The sequence below is a fragment of the Pholis gunnellus genome (genome assembly GCF_910591455.1).
Source record: "Pholis gunnellus genome assembly, chromosome: 9".
Lineage (NCBI taxonomy): Eukaryota > Metazoa > Chordata > Actinopteri > Perciformes > Pholidae > Pholis > Pholis gunnellus.
This window is the reverse complement of record NC_136535.1, coordinates 9,644,322-9,661,455: the sequence shown is the minus strand read 5'-3', so window position 1 is coordinate 9,661,455 and position 17,134 is coordinate 9,644,322. Positions and strand designations below refer to the sequence as shown.

Genomic DNA, 17,134 nt, shown 5'->3' with positions numbered 1-17,134 from the left:
TCCTGTCTGTGAATTGATGCAGCTGCCCTGAACACAAGGGGTTGATCTACAGTGGTCTATGAAGTGCTCACACATTTCTCCTGGAAAACACAAACAAATAAAACCATGACTTTGAAGAGATTCTGGATTCTAATCATGCAATATAATGTTATTTTTTTAAATAATGAGTCTACCCTCAAATCCCGGCACGCAGTGACAGTGATATCCGTCCTGAGTGGAAGAACAAGTTCCCCCGTTTTGGCACTTCAGCTTCAGGCATTCATCTACATCAGTAGAGCAGAAAGAGCCAGAGAAGCCACTCTGACAGTGACAGTAGAAACTTCCTGCAGTATTCACACACGTGCCTTTATTCTCACAGGGATTCACCTCACATTCGTCGATATCATCTTCACACAGTGTCCCGTTGAAGCCGGCTGCACAGGTGCAGTTAAAAATCTCTTTCTGCGGTGACACAAAGATGACCGCCGAGCTTTCCTGAACAGCAACATCCTGGCTGATGTAAATGTTTTTCTTGCACGCTGCCCCATTTAGACAAGGGCCAATGAGACATGGATCGCTTGTGATGTGAGAAATCGTCACATTGCTATGGCCTTCTAGTAATTTCTTATGGCCTACAGAGATGCCAATGGCTATCTCTCTGCTGAGATATTGACCGTTGTAATTTTTCACCGCAGCCAATAGAAGGATTTCACTGCCAAGATGTTTAATTCCAAATACATGAGTCTTAGAGGCCTGTAGGTTAAACAGACTGTCCAGAGCTTTCACAAACCGCAAATACTTATTAGACATAAATTCTTCCATTGAGGATGATGACACATAGAATAATATGCAGCTGTCTATGGAAGCATTTGTGAAACCTTTGTAGTTCACATAGATGCTGTTGTTGACTGGGAAGTGAAGCTGGTCTGTAGCCTCGACTGTGATGTTAAATGTAGCCTCGCCTTGAAAAGGAGGCGACCACAGCTCACATGTGCCATTAGGTATTATGAACATATTCAGTTGTCCGCTTTTGATGGCGCAGTTGAATGTATCGGACTCATCCTGATCCTCAGGATGGACGTTACCGATCATCCCTCCTTGGAAAGAACTGCCAAAATATTTCACCTCGATGACGATAGTTCTAGGCAGTGAAGGGCTATCGTTTTCATCCACAATCTTGATGTGGATCGTTGTTGTTGATGATTGCGGTGGGATCCCAGCATCCCTAACAGCCACAAGGATGTGATATATAGCGATTTGTTCCCGATCAATAGTCCGTCTGGTGGATAAAACTCCATCAGAAGTCAGTGAAAAAGCACTTCCTGTTGAAGGATTTACCAACCAGTAAGTAAAAGGTCCTCCGTTCGGAGGAAAATCTGAATCAGATGCATTTAATCTGGCAACTACTGTGCCTTGAGGCTGATTTTCCTTCACTTGAGCCTCAGTGAATGTGAGTTTGGGAGCGTTGTCGTTAACGTCGTCGATAGTCACAATGACATTCGTAGTCCCAGTGGCTGGTGGAGAGCCGTTGTCAGTGGCTGTAACGGTCAGATTATAAACTGGACTGAGTTCTCTGTCAAGTGGAGCGTTTACTGAAATAACACCACTGGATGGCTCAATGGCAAAAGAGAAGTTTGTGTTTCCATTTTCAATGCTGAAGAAGAAACTATTCCACTCCAAAATGGAGTCTTCATCCAGAGCCCTCACTGCTATCACAGGTGTCCCAACCGGGTTGTTTTCTGTAACATTGGCCAAATAAAGTGCAGTGCTGAAAACAGGTGGATCGTTCGTGTCGATCACACTGATGTGGACAAAAGTTTCATCTACGTTCATGCCAGTGATAACACCAGAGTTCTTTGCCAGAACTTTTAAAACTACGTGACTGTTGCCTTGTTTTCTCAAACTGCCAGTTGTGTATATTTCTCCAGAAAGTTTGTTGATTTCAAAGCCCATGTATTTGCTTTGACCAAACATCAGGTAAAACACCTGACCTTCAGAGCCTTGGTCATAATCTGAAGCTGTTACTTTTCCGATCCTAGTTCCAACAGGCACATTTTTAAATGCAGAAAAGTTGTATTCTTTTTGCCTGAACGTAGGTGTGAACTCATTGACATCTGAGATTTGGATGACAATGTGTGCCAAACTAAATAAAGCATGGCCACCAATGTTTAAAGCTTTAATCGTTATATCAAAGATCTGCTCTCGCTCATAATCAAAGACGTCCGAAGTGGTGATAGAGCCATTTCTTGAATCAATTGCAAATTTATCCACATGGCCAGCAATAAGAGAGTAGGATATTTGAGCACCTGAATCAGCATCCGTAGCGTTCACAACTAGGACATTTCTTCCAATTTCTGAGTTTTCAGGCACTGACGTGGTGTACTCTGAGGATGAAAAGACCGGAGGATTGTCATTCACATCCATAACTACCACTGTAACATTTAACATGCCGGTTTGAGAGACCCAGCCTCCATCCACGGCTTTGATTTGGAGATGATAAATAACTTCTTTTTCAAAGTCAAGCTCTCTGATCAGTGTTAGCAGCCCAGATGTTTCTCCTACAGAGAATGGTAAATTATTTTCTGGGGTAATGCAGTACATGATGGCACCGTTGGGACCGTAATCTCTATCTTCTGCATGAATTTTCCCAATTACTGATCCTACCGGCAAGTCCTCAGGGACAGAGAAAATCACATCCGGCTCCCTGAAGCTCGGAGGAAATTGATTCCTCCCAGTAATTTCAAAAGTGATTTCAGTCTGTGATGACAAAGAGGGGGTGCCCTGATCTTTTGCAATAACTGATACTGTGAAAAACAAATTGACGCTCTTTATCAAACTCTGATTTAACATCACTTTTCCATTGTCGACTTGGATACAGAAGAAATCAGATGCATTGCCTCCATTGAAAACATATTCGATACCAAAGCTGGTGTTGCTGACATCCTGATCTATTGCTGTGAACTGAACCACCTCAGTACCAACATCCATGTGATACGGGATAGCAATCAGAGGCTGGAAAGGTAAAAACATCGGTGGATAGTGGTTATATGGTTCTAATCTCACTGTGACAGTGGTGTTACTGTACAGAGGAACACTGCCACAATCGAATGCAATAACACTAAACTGGTAGATTTGAAAAGCAGTATTATGTAACATCAATGGCTGCTTTGTATAGATCTCACCAGAGGATGCATTCACCCAAAACTGCTCATTTTGAGGTTCAATAACATACAAAACCTCACTGTTTTGCCCTATGTCTGCATCTAAAGCAAGAACCTGCATGACAAACACCTCTTTACCTTGTGTTTCAGGGAGGACAACGCTGTAAAAATGATCAGAAAATACTGGTCCATTATCATTGACATCCACAATGACTATAGTGACATCGGTGCTAATGCTCCATGCTGAATCATTTGCGTTTACCTTCAAGATGTAATGATCCTGCATCTCCCTGTCCAGAAGTCTTTTAACAGTTATGTCGCCAGTGTTGAAGTCAATATTAAATGGCAGATCATCACTTTGATCAATTATGGAGTAATTTATTACTGCATTGCCACCAGAATCCTCATCAGTTGAGGTGACTTGTATAATCGTGTGTCCAACAAGGGAATCTTCAGGCACCTCTGTGAGAAAAATCTGTGAAAAACGAGGTGCGTTGTCATTTCTGTCTAAAACATCCACAATAACCGTTGCTGTGTCTTTGTGAAGAGGGTTGTTTAGCTCTGCAGCTTCAACCGTTAAATTGAATTCAGGGGTATTTTCTCTGTCTAAATTTGCAGTGGTGCTCAGTAAACCATTTTCAGGGTCAATTGTGAAAAAACTATCAGTGTTTCCTTCTGTAATAGTGTACTGCACTGTGCCGTAGCTGCCTGAGTCAGCGTCAATGGCGAGAACATCACAAACCCAGGATGGCGGGGAGTTCTCCAAAACCTCACACCTGAACTCAGCTTGGGTGAACTGAGGGAAGTTATCATTTACATCACTGATGTTTATGTGAATTTCTGCAAATGATGAAAAAGGAGGCGAGCCGGAGTCTCTGGCTTCTATCAACAAGGTAAGTTCCTTTTTGCTTTCATAATCCAGAGGGTTCTCCAGGATCAACGCTCCACTCAACTGCTCCACATGAAACATGTCTTCAAAGTTTCCAGAAGCGAGATAAAAGGAGACTGGATCAGCTCTGGCGCTCGCCGCAGAGACAACCGCAACTAATGTTCCCACTGGCTCGTCTTCAGAGAGGAAATCACTCAGAACATCCACAGTCATCTCTGGAAACTCAGAGGCGTTGTGAAACCGGACACTGATAGTAGTAATGTCAAATTTGGGATTTTCTCCAGCATCTTCCACAAGTACACTGACAATGATATCTTCCGTTCTCCAGAAAGCACTTGAAGCAAATACAGTGCCGCTGTGTGGATGGATGGAAAACAGATCTGAACTTTGTCCATACAACAAAAAATGCAGTTCTGCGTTCATTTCAGTATCTCCATCTGTTGCTCTTACTGCACAAACAACTGAGCCTGTAGGACAAAAAAAAACATAAAATATAACTTCATCCTATTAAGTCCATGTTATCCAGGATGAAGCACATAACTGTCAAGTGGAAGTAAAAACTCTCACCTGGAGCCATCTCAGTGGGCACATAGGCCACATAGGGGCTGTACATAAACTGGGGCCAGTGGTCGTTAATATCTCCAATGAGAACAGTAACAAGCACTGAGCTTGACAGAGGCTGAGTCGGATGCCCATCACTGCCAATCACCATCAACCTATAAATGGCTACTGTCTCCCTGTCCAGGACATCAGTTGTAAACAACTCTCCAGATGTTTCTTCGATGTCAAAAGGCACATCAAGGTTCTCCATGGAATACCTAAAGGAGGGTCAAAGGATGTAATAGTCTATCAGTGAACTGGGATTAAGAATAAATCATTACAATGTATATATTGAGAGAGAGATTTCCAGTTGCTCTTGTGCAGCATATTCTGCAAATACACTGAGACTACAGTGTGAGAAATGGTAATCCTAATGCTACACCACTAGAAACATGATGAACCCAGCTTTAGCAGTATTTTAAGTTTGTATTATAGACGGTACTTCTCAACATTGCTCTCAAATTTTTAAAGGGACTTTTTACGTGTTACCTTATTTCCCCACTGACTCCCTCGTCAACGTCAGATGCAGTTACCATAGCAAACACGGTGCCTGTGGGGCTGTCCTCGGACACTATGGTGTTGTAGACTTCCTGAGTAAACTCTGGACGGTTATCATTGACATCATCCACTATGATTTGTATGGTTAGAGTTCCTGTTAGAGGCATCAATCCTTCACATGACAAAGTAAATAGTGGTTTATCAAACTGGTTGAAGTGACTGAGATTTGAAAAAAGATTACAGAACAGCACTTTATAAAGGTATCACATTTAACTTTGGCCTGAATTACCTGAATCAACAGCAATGATGTTGACAAAGTAAGATGATTCCCTCTCTCTGTCCAGGCTGTGTACAATTTGAAACGTGCCACTGGGAGTGATGGAGAACAAACCGTCGCTATTTCCTTTCTGTATCAAATAGGTCAGCTGGCCGTTGGCGCCTAAATCTTCATCCAAAGCTGATACCTGGTTAAAAAAAAGACAATATTAACATTTTGGAATCAACATTCAATGAAGTCTTCAATTAACATGAACCAGTAGCACCTGACGTGTCAGTTGAGCGGGGTCCTCATCGTTTTCTGTTACATGCATGGTCAGTGTTTGCGGAGTAAAGAGGGGCGCAAAGTCGTTAACATCCAACACTGTAATACTGATAGCAGCAGTGGCAGATCTGTGTATAGTCCCCTTATCTACAGCTGTTATGATTAAGGTGTAGTTTGAATCCCTCTCCCTGTCCAGTTTGTCCATGGCTGTGATGACACCTCGAACCGCGTCCACCACAAACGGACTCTCCTGGCTCAGCATGTACCCAACTTGTCCATTTGTCCCAATGTCTCGATCCAGAGCCTGAACCTGGAACAGGCTTATTCCTCTGGAGATGTCCTCCCTGATTGTCAAGCTGTAGGTGCTTTGAGAGAACTCGGGATCATGGTCATTAGCATCCTCAACGTGCACCGTGAGATTCATAATGGTTGCCATTCTGGGTGAGCCTTCATCAGAGGCTGTTACAGTAATAATCAGAGTGTCTACCTGTTCTCTGTCCAATGCCTCCTCCAGGTATATTTTTCCACTCCTGTTATCGATGCTAAACTTGCCACCGGAAGTGTTGTTCAAATAATATAAAACTTCCCCGTTGGATCCAGTGTCTTCATCTTCAGCATGCACAGTCACAATAGCAGAATGAAGTGCAGTGTCCTCTGGTATACTGACTGTTTTGGCTGACACAAACAATGGAGCGTTGTCATTGACATCATCAACCGTCACAATAACATGCGCCGTGCTGGTGAACTGTAACGACACAGTCTGGACACAGTCATTGGCCGTCACAGTCAGATTGTAGAGGGGTTGTCTCTCTCTGTCTAACTCTGTGTTCAGGCACAAACTGCCAGCTGTGTTTATGAAGAACACCTTCTCCTCATCTCCACCAACCACCCGTAGTTTCAAGTCTCCATTGTCACCTGGCAGAGAGGAAAAGATGATACATGATGTTACCACAAACGATGGATTGCCCTTCTCATAATGGCTTGGTGTGCTATGTATAAAACAAGGATCATATTTCAATATGTACAGACAACAGAAACCAACCACATAACCATCAGACAAATAACTAACAATAAATACAATATAAAGATCATATTGAGTTATTTAAAAGGCCAATGACAGCAGGGACAGATGAATTTGTCTATTAGTCCGGCTTCTTGGCAGATTGTATCTGCGGCCAGACAGAAGCACCTTGGAGAGGGAGTGGCAAGGATCAGCCAGGATTGACTGGGCCTTCTTTAAAGTCCTAACATTGTAGTAATAAAGTATTCATTAGCAATAAATAAAGGGGTCAAGAATAGGAATTCACTGGAAAATGTGAAAATAAAATGACACAAAGATAGAGAAGATGTGCGATCATGTCTCGATTAGACTTGCCAGATGTGGCAAGTCGAGCTAAGAAATGTGTGAATAATAAATGTTCACACTCATCATAAACAAGTATTTATTTTATTCACTGTTGCTGTGCAACATTTTGATCCTTTTGGATGTCGTATTTATATTGTACTCTTGCACTTACCATCATCGATATCTGACACATTCAAGGACAGGAAGCAAGTGCCCGCCCGAGCGTCTTCCAGCAGTGACGCTTGAAAGGTATCCTGACTGAAAACAGGGGGGTTGTCGTTCACATCTAACACATTGAAGTACACCCTGACACCGGATCCCTGTGAATCCCCCTGCTGCACCACCACAGTGAGTATGTAGAATCTTTGTGCTTCGAAATCCAGGCTGCGGGATAATAGGAACTCCCCTGAGAAGGGGCTGAGGAGGAACAGGTTCTCTCCATCATCCTCCTGCACTGAGTATGTGATAGGCGTGAGACTCTCAAACACAGTTTCCAACTTTCCCACAACTGTCCCTGTCAACACATGGATAATGCACAATCACTGGTCTAGTGACTGTGAAATGAAAACACAACATTTGGCAATATCCTCGTCATAAACAGAAGGACCTAAACTATCATTTCTAATAGATATTCGAAATGAGAATATATTTTAAATAAATCTTACTGACCAATAACAATAACAAATGAGGATATTATATCAAATCACAGGTTAAATTGTAGCATTTAAAAAGCAATAATGCAATAAATTAACATTATACATTTGTGCCTAATTTACATGGGGAAGGTCTTGCTGCACAGATGACTAACCTGGTACTGTGTCTTCTTTCACTTCAAATGAATAAACAGTTTTGGAAAGAGCCATCTGTGTTCGCCATCTGCTATGGGAGTGTAAGCCGACAGATGTATAATACCAGGAGGAAAGCGTATGCTGCCCTGAGACGATATCAGCAAACTGTCTCTCACTGCTCACATTTACTGTATTTCCAGATGAATGTTCATGTGAGGAAGTAGCATTAAACACCTGAGGGACCATGGAAAAAAATAAGAAATTACTCTTGTTTTTTTTGTTAGAATAGGCAACTTTTTAAGCATTTATGCAGATAGATTCTACGCATTTAAATGCACCATAAACGTATATACTTGATCAATTCAAACAGTGATTGATATGTTAAAACATAAGTTGCAATAAGTTATCTCTCACTGCTGCAACATATGAGCTGAGAGACCAACTTACCAGAAAATGAAACAATAAAATTAAATACTTTCTCCAGTGTCCAGTAGAGTCCATTTTAAAGTTCACAAGTGCCTCTTACTTGCGAAATCAAGTGAGAAAACAAGCAAAACAAAACAGACGTGGCATTAAAAAGTGAGATCCTAGAAACTTCACGGCATTAACTCCAAACAAGCCCAAAAAAAGGAAAACTTTAAAAGCTGTCTCCATAGTGATTACTCAATCTTCTCAGCTTGTAATCCTGACTGACACGCCCCTTTGACATCATTCTATGCAAATTCAGCAGCAGAGAAAAAAACTCTGTTGAGTCTCCAGAATGCAGCAGATTGAAAGTGTGTTGTTGTTGTTACATATATAACAAAAGAAAGCGTGCCTCGCAATCTTTAAATTAATTAGTCCACGTGTCTTTCTTTGTTTTCTTTGTTAAATGAATTCTGGCAAGTGAAAAAGAAAAGCGAAATAATATATAACACTATGTTTTGCTGAATCAGTCTGTTTTATATTCTCTCCGTGAACAGAGGTTCCTCGACGTAGCGCTGAAATGGACTCTTTGAACAGTTGCCTGCAGTAATGTGGCCTAGAGGGAGCCTTTCTTGTTGCATGTCAGATGAGGAATTCATTCAGAGGCTGCAGGGCGTTCATTCAGTGGGTGAAAGGAGAGAAAAGAAAAGAAAACTGCTGCTCTGATTCACAGGTTTCAACAGAGAGCTGACATGACACTGTGGCACAGAATGTTAAAACTGAATTACGTTTTCTTGGAGCAATTCATTTGAGTATATGACAAGCATTGCCAAAGTACTTTTACATTGATGGTTTACTAAATTGCTGTTACTATAACACATAACTGGTCCATCGGCACTGCTTTTCCCATTTAAAAAAACCAACTGTTATAATCTTTCTGTTCTCTACTTGCAGGAACACCGAGGAGGAAAGCCTGTTTCTCTGTGAGACCCGCTCATTGATATTTGCTAACACTTTTAAGAGGACAGTCCTTTGTATGGCAAAGGTCAACGCCACTGAGAAAAGCCTGATAAATGGACATGTGAACCCCCTTTCAAGTGACTGTGAGGCCACCGGGACTGTGAGACTGTCTCCAATTACACACAGAGGGAACTCTATCGCAGCGAAGGATCACAAAAGGTCTCTGCGGGTCTCACTGGGGGAGTGCACACAGAGAACGTTTCTCTGGACACTTAGGAGAGACTTGAATAGGCGCACTAACACCTAATGTCTTTTAAATGTGGCCAGTATAACTCAGCCAACAGTTTGGATTTATCTTCCTCTACTAATTCTTTAATATGACTATTATTTGTCTTCTCTGATTGAATTATACCCTTTCAGTAATATAATATGGGGACATTTTATGCGCTATGTTGTATGTTTGGTACAAACATAACTGGTGCAGAACCCCATGTGAAGCTGAATTTAGCCAACAGTTCATTTGCATTAACATTAGCTATAGAAACAGGAAGGATTCATTGATTTTAAGAAATGTTAGTGTTTTAGGGAGGCAACCTGTTTTGTCCGATTTCATTTGTTGAGTGTGGGACAAAAGAAAACGTTCTTTGTTTGCGATGTTAAGTTAAAATGATGTCTGACTAATGCAACAGTTTTTGTGTCCTATGAGTACATGTGGACTGAGCACTGTGGGCATGACACAATAACCAATTTAACTATGGTTTGAACTTTTAACTGCATATCCTCTACAGTTTACTTAACCGTGGCGCCACCTTCTGGATTTAGGTTCCCTAAACCACAGTACAATTCGCAACATCTCACTTTTCAAGGTTATTTGGGGAAAAAACTAAATAGAGCAGAGGGAGCCTAAAACATGATCGGACACAAATCAGGTTAGATAACATACATTGTACATGTGATTTATACCTCATACTCTGAACTTTTGCATATTTCCAAAACATTAGAGCACTTTTATTAAAAAGAAAGAAAGACATATAACAGATGTTTTGCAATATTTTTATTGTGCTCTTTTCTATCCTTATATTTATGTTTCTAGAGTTTTGCAGCGCTGCTTTGCATATTTATTGTTATGCAACAAAAGACCATTGGAAATTCCTATTTCCTTATATCCAGGTAAATGCAATAATCCTGCAGAGCACCGATTGATGACATCTTTTCAAATCACAGAAATGTAAGTCATTCAAATCGTGATTCTAACTATTATAGTAATAATGTTATTATATATAAATACTCAGATGCTGCTACGCTCCTGTCGAGTTGATCTCATTTCTGTTAATAGCAGCGTTGTTTCTACTATACTGTTGACTTAAACTGTGTCACTTTGCACTTATTCACTTGTGCAGCCACCAGCTATACTTATTAAATGAAAAACGTCAAACCACAGAATATTTTAAATGTTTATGTGAATACTTGGTAGGCTACATGTTACACATTGGGAGATGTGGAGATGGAGAAAAACAAACTTCTTTTTTAAAAAAACGACCTTTATTGAAGACATTCTTGAATTTCAACAGCTGTGTTTGATATTAGAGTGGTATTCAAAGAACAATAAAAAGACACTGGGACAGCACATAAAAAAATATTTTTTTTTTTGAAAATAAAGAGAAATAGACTACCAACTCAGAAATCATTCTTTTGAGTTGTAACACCTAAAGACTAGTTACTTTCATACTGACTTTTGTCCTACAAAATTGTTACATAATATGGCAGGGGATAAAGTACTACGACTAAAAAAAATATCAAACGTAAGATATGTAGTGTTAACTTTACAAAGGAAAAGGAGAATAACACTGTACATCTTAAAAACATCAAATATACACAGGTTCTTGTTCAGTCTGACTTATGTTTCAAGATGGTGGATTGAGTATATTAGAATTATATGGCATAAACAAAACTCCCATCCATATGCATTTCACTCATCATCCTCATCATCGTCGTCGTCGTCTTCCTCATCTTCTTCCTCATCTTCCTCCTCATCATCGGCTGTAGCAGCAGAGGCTGAATCCACTGTGCCCTTTGTGCGGTAAGCAACGACATCCTACGGGGAGCACAACAAATGTGTTTTTAGCACTACAGAGGAGCCGACTCTTTAACGCGCTTCAAAGTAAAAAGACAACAGCAAAATGCGATTTTTCAAATTTCACAGAAACAAGGCCATGCTTTGTCGTCTCACCTTGTCATATTTCTCCTTCAGCTTGGCCGCCTTCCTCTCATACGGCTGCTTGTTCTCTGCAGATGAGCCGTTCCACATCTCTCCCAGCTTCTTTGCTGTGTCCCCGATGGTAAGACCAGGATGCTCAGTTTTTACCTTGGGGCGAAAGTCTGCACAGAACAGGAAGAATGCAGACCTGTGGGGGAAAACAGTGTGTCAGATAAGTCATCATAATCCACTTGTCAACTGTCAGAAAAAATAACTGGTGTGGAGAAAGTTTATTATGGTACATACGGTGGTCTCTTGGGGGCATTGGGGTCCTTGTACCGTTTCTTCTTTTGGCCCTTGGGGGGATCGTAATTCTTCATGTCCCTCTCATAACGCACCTTGTCTAGTTTGGCCATATCTTCAAACTTGCCTTTCTCTTTCTGTGACATTGTCTTTGGGAAGATAAAAAGCAGTTTCAAACAATTTAGAAGACATGTGCTACTTGAAAAAAAATATTGGATTCAAAGGATAAAAAAAAAAAAAAGACAATGATATAGATAGAGATACATGTATTTTACCTTCCATCTCTCAGAGCATTTCTTGGAAAACTCTGCAAAGTTGACAGAGGCATCGGGATGTTTCTTCTTGTGTTCCTCACGGCATGTTTGCACAAAGTAGGCATATGAGGACATTCTGCCCTTCGGCTTCCTAGGATCCTTTGCCATCTTGGACCGCTAAATAGATATGAAAAGAAAAAAACGTTTTAAGAGAAATGCATCCAAGCCTCATCATGCAGCAGTGGCCATATCTAAATATATCCCTAGTCAATTGTCCCCCCTCTTGCTTTGTCAGTTCCATCTATTGTTTAAATCGGGTGGTAGGAGGGTGTCTGGGATGACTAATAATCCATTGTAGGTAGAGGCCAACATGATGCATACTTTAATATTCAACTACGCATTTAGTTTAGTGGTGCTTTATTTCCAGCATGTGTGCACGGTGATATAGCCGTTGGTAGAGTTCGTGAAAACAGAACGGAGCGTTGATGATATCATCTAGTTACGTTCGCCTCCCATTCAAATAGCATGCAGATGAGTAACGGTCGATTAGCATTAGCTTCCACCGCATTTGACTGTTCGCTAGCGGCTGGACACTGTGGGTCCACTCTCGCTTTGTGTCCTATTGGTATTGGCGATAGCCTTTTAGCTAAGCTAGCTAGCTTTAGCTGGCATGACACACTGCTAATTTCATGAGACGATTATTAAAATGGCTGATTTGATTGCGAACAAAGGCTAACGGGATGCCACCACGCGCCTCTAAACGGGCCTCGCTTTAACATCAAGTGGCGTGTCTGGATATTGCAGATTAATGTATTAGAAATGTCAATAAAAGTGGCGATAAAGGCATGGAAGGATGCTCCGCCTGCATCACAGTGGCGATGCTGCTTCAGCACCATTAACCTACGTTCACCTTCTAGCTGCTGTTAGCTTTTATCATAGCAACACGACCAGACCATTCAGCCACCATTACGGGGCTAGCGTAGCTAACGTAACAGGCTAGCTACCGTTATGAGTCGCTCGCAACACATTAGCGGACGTTACGATAACCCAGACGTAATAGTTGGCTTGGTCATTGGGTGATATACATCGGACCTTGTTTGGGTTATTACACATGGCCGAAGGTTATGTCAGCGGAGGTAACTTAAGTAGCAGGACTGTATTTAACATTAGCAAAAACTTGCTATTGTGTTAGCATCTTATCCAGCTCCGTCATGCAACTAAATTTGCAAGGTTATACGCAGATGTATACTGTGCAAAACTTGCCGCAGCCCACGGTTTCATTCACAGCAGTTCCACACAAGTCGCTGTGTGAAGTAAGTTAACATGGATCATGCTTACCCCCACTACGGCGCTATATGAAGCCATCTTTGCGTCGGTACGTCTCAAACAAAGGGAGGAAAAGCAGCGTTAATGCGCGGTCCTTCGGCTGAGAGAAGGATGCCTCTGTGCCTGTGTGTCGGGCTCCGGCTGTCGGACATTGGCTGCCGTAAACTCCTTGGAGTATCTTATTGGACACTCACTGTCTCGGTCCTGCTTGTTGTACAGTTGGTTTAAAAAAACTAGCGACGGTGGCGCTAAACTTGAATATCAAACCTCCATCGCATTTATTTAAGTGAAGGCAAAAAAAAATAATCAAGTAACGTTAAAATAAAATAATCCTTTATTAGTCCCGCATCGGGGAAACGTACAGGATTACAGCAGCATAGTGGATAGTGCAAACAAGATCAAAACAAGTATTCTAAATAAGTAAATAAACAGTAAAGAATATTAACTAAGTAAAAAGTAAAACATCTACAATAACTAAAATATAATTAAAATATAATATATACAGACAGAATATTTTTTTATTGCACGGTGTATTAATATTGCACATGCCTTGGAGTGAAGTTGCGTTTGAAAAGTGCTGACTTGTTTGGTGGAATAATTACCCATTATATTGTTTACTTAAGTAAACGTGTCCTACATTAAGGTAAATGTAGATTAATATTGTCAACAAATAAAGTATCAAATACATAACTATAATTTAGAGCGTTGTATTGTAATAGGCCTGACGTTATATAGTCTATTGCTGAATCATCAACATTAGCAGCGTTTTAATGCTGTTGCTGGTTAAGGTGGAGCTAATTTATTTTATTTTAGGTTTTTATCGATTTAGACAGGTTGAAATCAGATTTATAGATTATGATTATTTGATAACTGTGTGGTTGAGTCGAGATTGAATTTTGAAAATAACACGGGGAATCATCTGGAGGACTTCCTTCTCTGAATTTCTTGTGAGCTCTGTATCATAAATTGCAAATAGACGAGTTTCCTCAAATAAAGGAGGGGGGGGGGGTGAGAGACATTTGTAGTAGTTTATATGGGGCCTACAAATCATTCCATAAAATAGTTATAGCTTTTTTTAGGCCTATATAAAATGTTTATGTGCTGCGTAACCAGTAATTATAGGTGTCATTTACAATAAATGTACAGTATTTCTTTTGGAAATGTCATTGTTGGATATTATAGCACTAAATGAAATTACTTGACTAAATATACCTATTTTGCACTACTGTCGGTAACAGATATAAATAAGGCATATGGCCATGTTGAATTTTTAATGCAACATCTCCCCTGCTGAGCAGCTCACTGTGGCCATGTCGTAGGTCTCCATAACCACAGCACTGAGAGACATTCTTCTGGGATCAGCTCTGCCTCTGCTTAGATAGAAACAATACCTAAAAGCCAAACTTTCTAATTGTTATACACAGGGGCTCAAATGTATAGGATCCACAGCGGTCAGTAACGCTTTTTGGCAAACCACAAATGAATTGAAAGAAATGGAAAAAGAAAGGTTTTTATTATAGTGAAAACAACCATAGCACAAGATTCCAAAACAGTGGTCAACAATGGCAACCAAAGGTAATGTTATACCAAGAATAGCCGATGTAGAGATTGAATCTTGTTAACTAACTTGAAAGTTACTTAATCATTTTAATTGTTGTTATAGTTCATTTAGCAGCCATCTTATTACTTTCTTGCATTTGTATTACATGTACTGTTATATAATATGTTCATCTCATTATGTCGTGTAATTAAGCTAAATGATAGACTGGTACATTGTAATGTATTTCTAGTTGGAATAATTATTACTTTTGAGCGTTGCAGAGTCATGTCTTATTATTATTATTCATAATACTTACATTTTTACTTACAGCATTGTAATTATTAATGTAGAAATGTCACATTTAGTTTCCCTATTCATGCTATCTCGCTTTGGGGTCATTTTGGTTCATACCTGTTGTGTCTGAGTGTCACCAAGGGTGTTATTTTCACTGGGACGGGGATATGACTGCATCACTTTCCAAAATCCTATTCTTGTCCCCCTCAGCTGAACACCAGTCAAAAATAAGATAGTCAAACTAAAAAAAGGGTCACAATACAGAGGTGTGCATAGCATTTCTAACATTTGCATATTTGTTATTTGCTTGAATGATTTACTATTTTTTTTTCAATCTTCATTGTGCACCCAACTCATTGTCAGTAGCTTGAAATGACAGAGAACATATCAATAATTCAGGGTCGCATTCTAATGGTACATTTTTCTATAGAGGGCAAACAGTGGTGGGATCCATATCAAACATCTAATAGAAGACAATTCGTCTACCGGCCAAAGTCGGCTGCAGAGATTCTGGTGTAAGTTCTATTTACAGGCTTCTGGTGAAGAATAGGCATACAGAATATGTTTGTTTGTGTGTGTGTGTGTGTGTAATTGTATGTATATGTTGATGCATTTGCAGGAGCCCAACGTCAACTTCATTTATAGACTCCTATTCACAGTCTGGACCTTTTGGTTCAACAGTGTACAACAAGGATTTTAGCTGGAAGCCACCCTGTAAACCTGAATGCATTCGCACAGGAACATCTTCGGGGCAGAGGAGAAACAACCCGCATCCCAGTCAGGTTGGTATTTAAGCTGCGTTAGCCTCAATTTTACATTTATAGCTGAATGCCATGCTTGACCTCTCGCTGTGTATCGTAACCTTTTAATCAAGTTGTTATTTTTCTCCACATCGAGTCCTTCATGAAGTGGAGGCTGCCTAGGGATGGCGCACAAAACTCTGAGTACGTCGGCTTCCCTTGGAAATGTCCCCCATCTGAGGGGGAGATCTGTGAGGCCCTGACAGCACAGTACAGCTCCATCTACAGATGTGACTACATGGGTATGCGTCAAGGTATGACAAGTCTGTTGGTTCAGTCTTGTGTATGTGAAAGCATGTCAGAACAGCTACTGACATTCAGGAGCTTCCAAATCAAACAGTCTTAAAATGTCTCTCTATTTTTCTTTTGTTGTGGTACTTATTTGACAGGACATGATCTTAGTAATAAAGGAGGACGACTTGCACCCCGGTACAGCAGGCCTGAAATGCCACTTTCTACTGACACTGAAATGAGGGACAATTATCGCCAGCCAAAGCAAAGGCTTGAACTGCTGGGCAACTACTCTCTCTTCAGCTGCACAGAGCCTAACGTGGCACGTCGTGGTATAGGTACTATATGCCTAACAAATATGTTAATGTAAACACAGCAAAGAGTGCTTGCAATTCCCCAAGCTAATGCTTTCTATCCATTCATTATCTTGTGTGTTGCAGTTCCAACTGTTGTGCAGAGACACACTCAGCAGAAAAGATCAGATTTGACAAACTACGACAGGTTTTGTGGAAAGAGAGTCACTAATGTCACAAATATGATCAAGTCTCTGCTGCCCCAGGAGCTGCAGCAGTTACACAGCACTTTACCCGAGGAGGGTAAGCAACACCGTTAACAAGCTGCTTACTATTTTTGATTTTTGACAGATGGATAATTCCTGTTTTGTGTCTTTTTTCTTTGCAGAAAAAGAGGCTATAACAAAAGTGAGTACAGATGCTTATCCAAACTATAGGGATGAAGTGAATAAACTCCCACCTGTTGCGCTTCATTCCTGCTCACCAAAGTGGATATCAAGTTGGCCAGGACCCCTCTGAATCTTAATGCTTATGGTAGTTTATGTGTCTTTGTATTTGGGTTTTTTATGTCATTTCGTTCCATGCTAGGGATCAAAACTGTAATAAACTAGAATGGTGCACTCATCAGAGTGCAGATTTCGCCAGGTGTGTCTGTAACAACCACTCCCCGTCTAAACACCACTTATGCACCAACATTATGCTCACTCACGCACTCAGATGTGCACAACTG

The 17,134-nt window shown here is 40.7% G+C and overlaps 2 protein-coding genes across 2 annotated transcripts; one reads left to right on the top strand and one right to left on the bottom strand.

The window, feature by feature from the left end:
• Positions 1–10,686: 10,686 nt before the first annotated feature.
• Positions 10,687–13,388, bottom strand: hmgb1b (high mobility group box 1b). The gene is made up of 5 exons (XM_079166676.1): positions 13,259–13,388; positions 11,942–12,097; positions 11,670–11,815; positions 11,397–11,571; positions 10,687–11,261 (listed from the first exon to the last, which is right to left on the bottom strand). The coding sequence occupies exons 1-5, from the start codon at positions 13,283–13,285 to the stop codon at positions 11,136–11,138; spliced, it is 630 nt and encodes a 209-aa protein (XP_079022802.1). The 5' UTR covers positions 13,286–13,388; the 3' UTR covers positions 10,687–11,135.
• A 2,103-nt stretch (positions 13,389–15,491) lies between these two features.
• On the top strand, positions 15,492–16,923 carry tex26 (testis expressed 26; the record flags this gene model as incomplete). Its single annotated transcript, XM_079166395.1, has 6 exons — positions 15,492–15,595; positions 15,700–15,862; positions 15,978–16,134; positions 16,270–16,449; positions 16,552–16,707; positions 16,793–16,923. The coding sequence occupies 6 exons, from the start codon at positions 15,492–15,494 to the stop codon at positions 16,921–16,923; spliced, it is 891 nt and encodes a 296-aa protein (XP_079022521.1).
• Between the last annotated feature and the right edge of the window lie 211 nt (positions 16,924–17,134).

What these genes read in the sequence shown, in the direction of transcription:
- hmgb1b (XM_079166676.1), bottom strand. Translation starts at nt 13,285, where the DNA reads ATGGCTTCATATAGCGCCGTAGTGGGG. An exon ending in AATGCTCTGAGAGATGGAAG is followed by an intron (nt 11,816 to 11,941) that starts GTAAAATACATG and finishes ATCTTCCCAAAG; the next exon opens with ACAATGTCACAGAAAGAGAA. An exon ending in AATGCCCCCAAGAGACCACC is followed by an intron (nt 11,572 to 11,669) that starts GTATGTACCATA and finishes TTTCCCCCACAG; the next exon opens with GTCTGCATTCTTCCTGTTCT.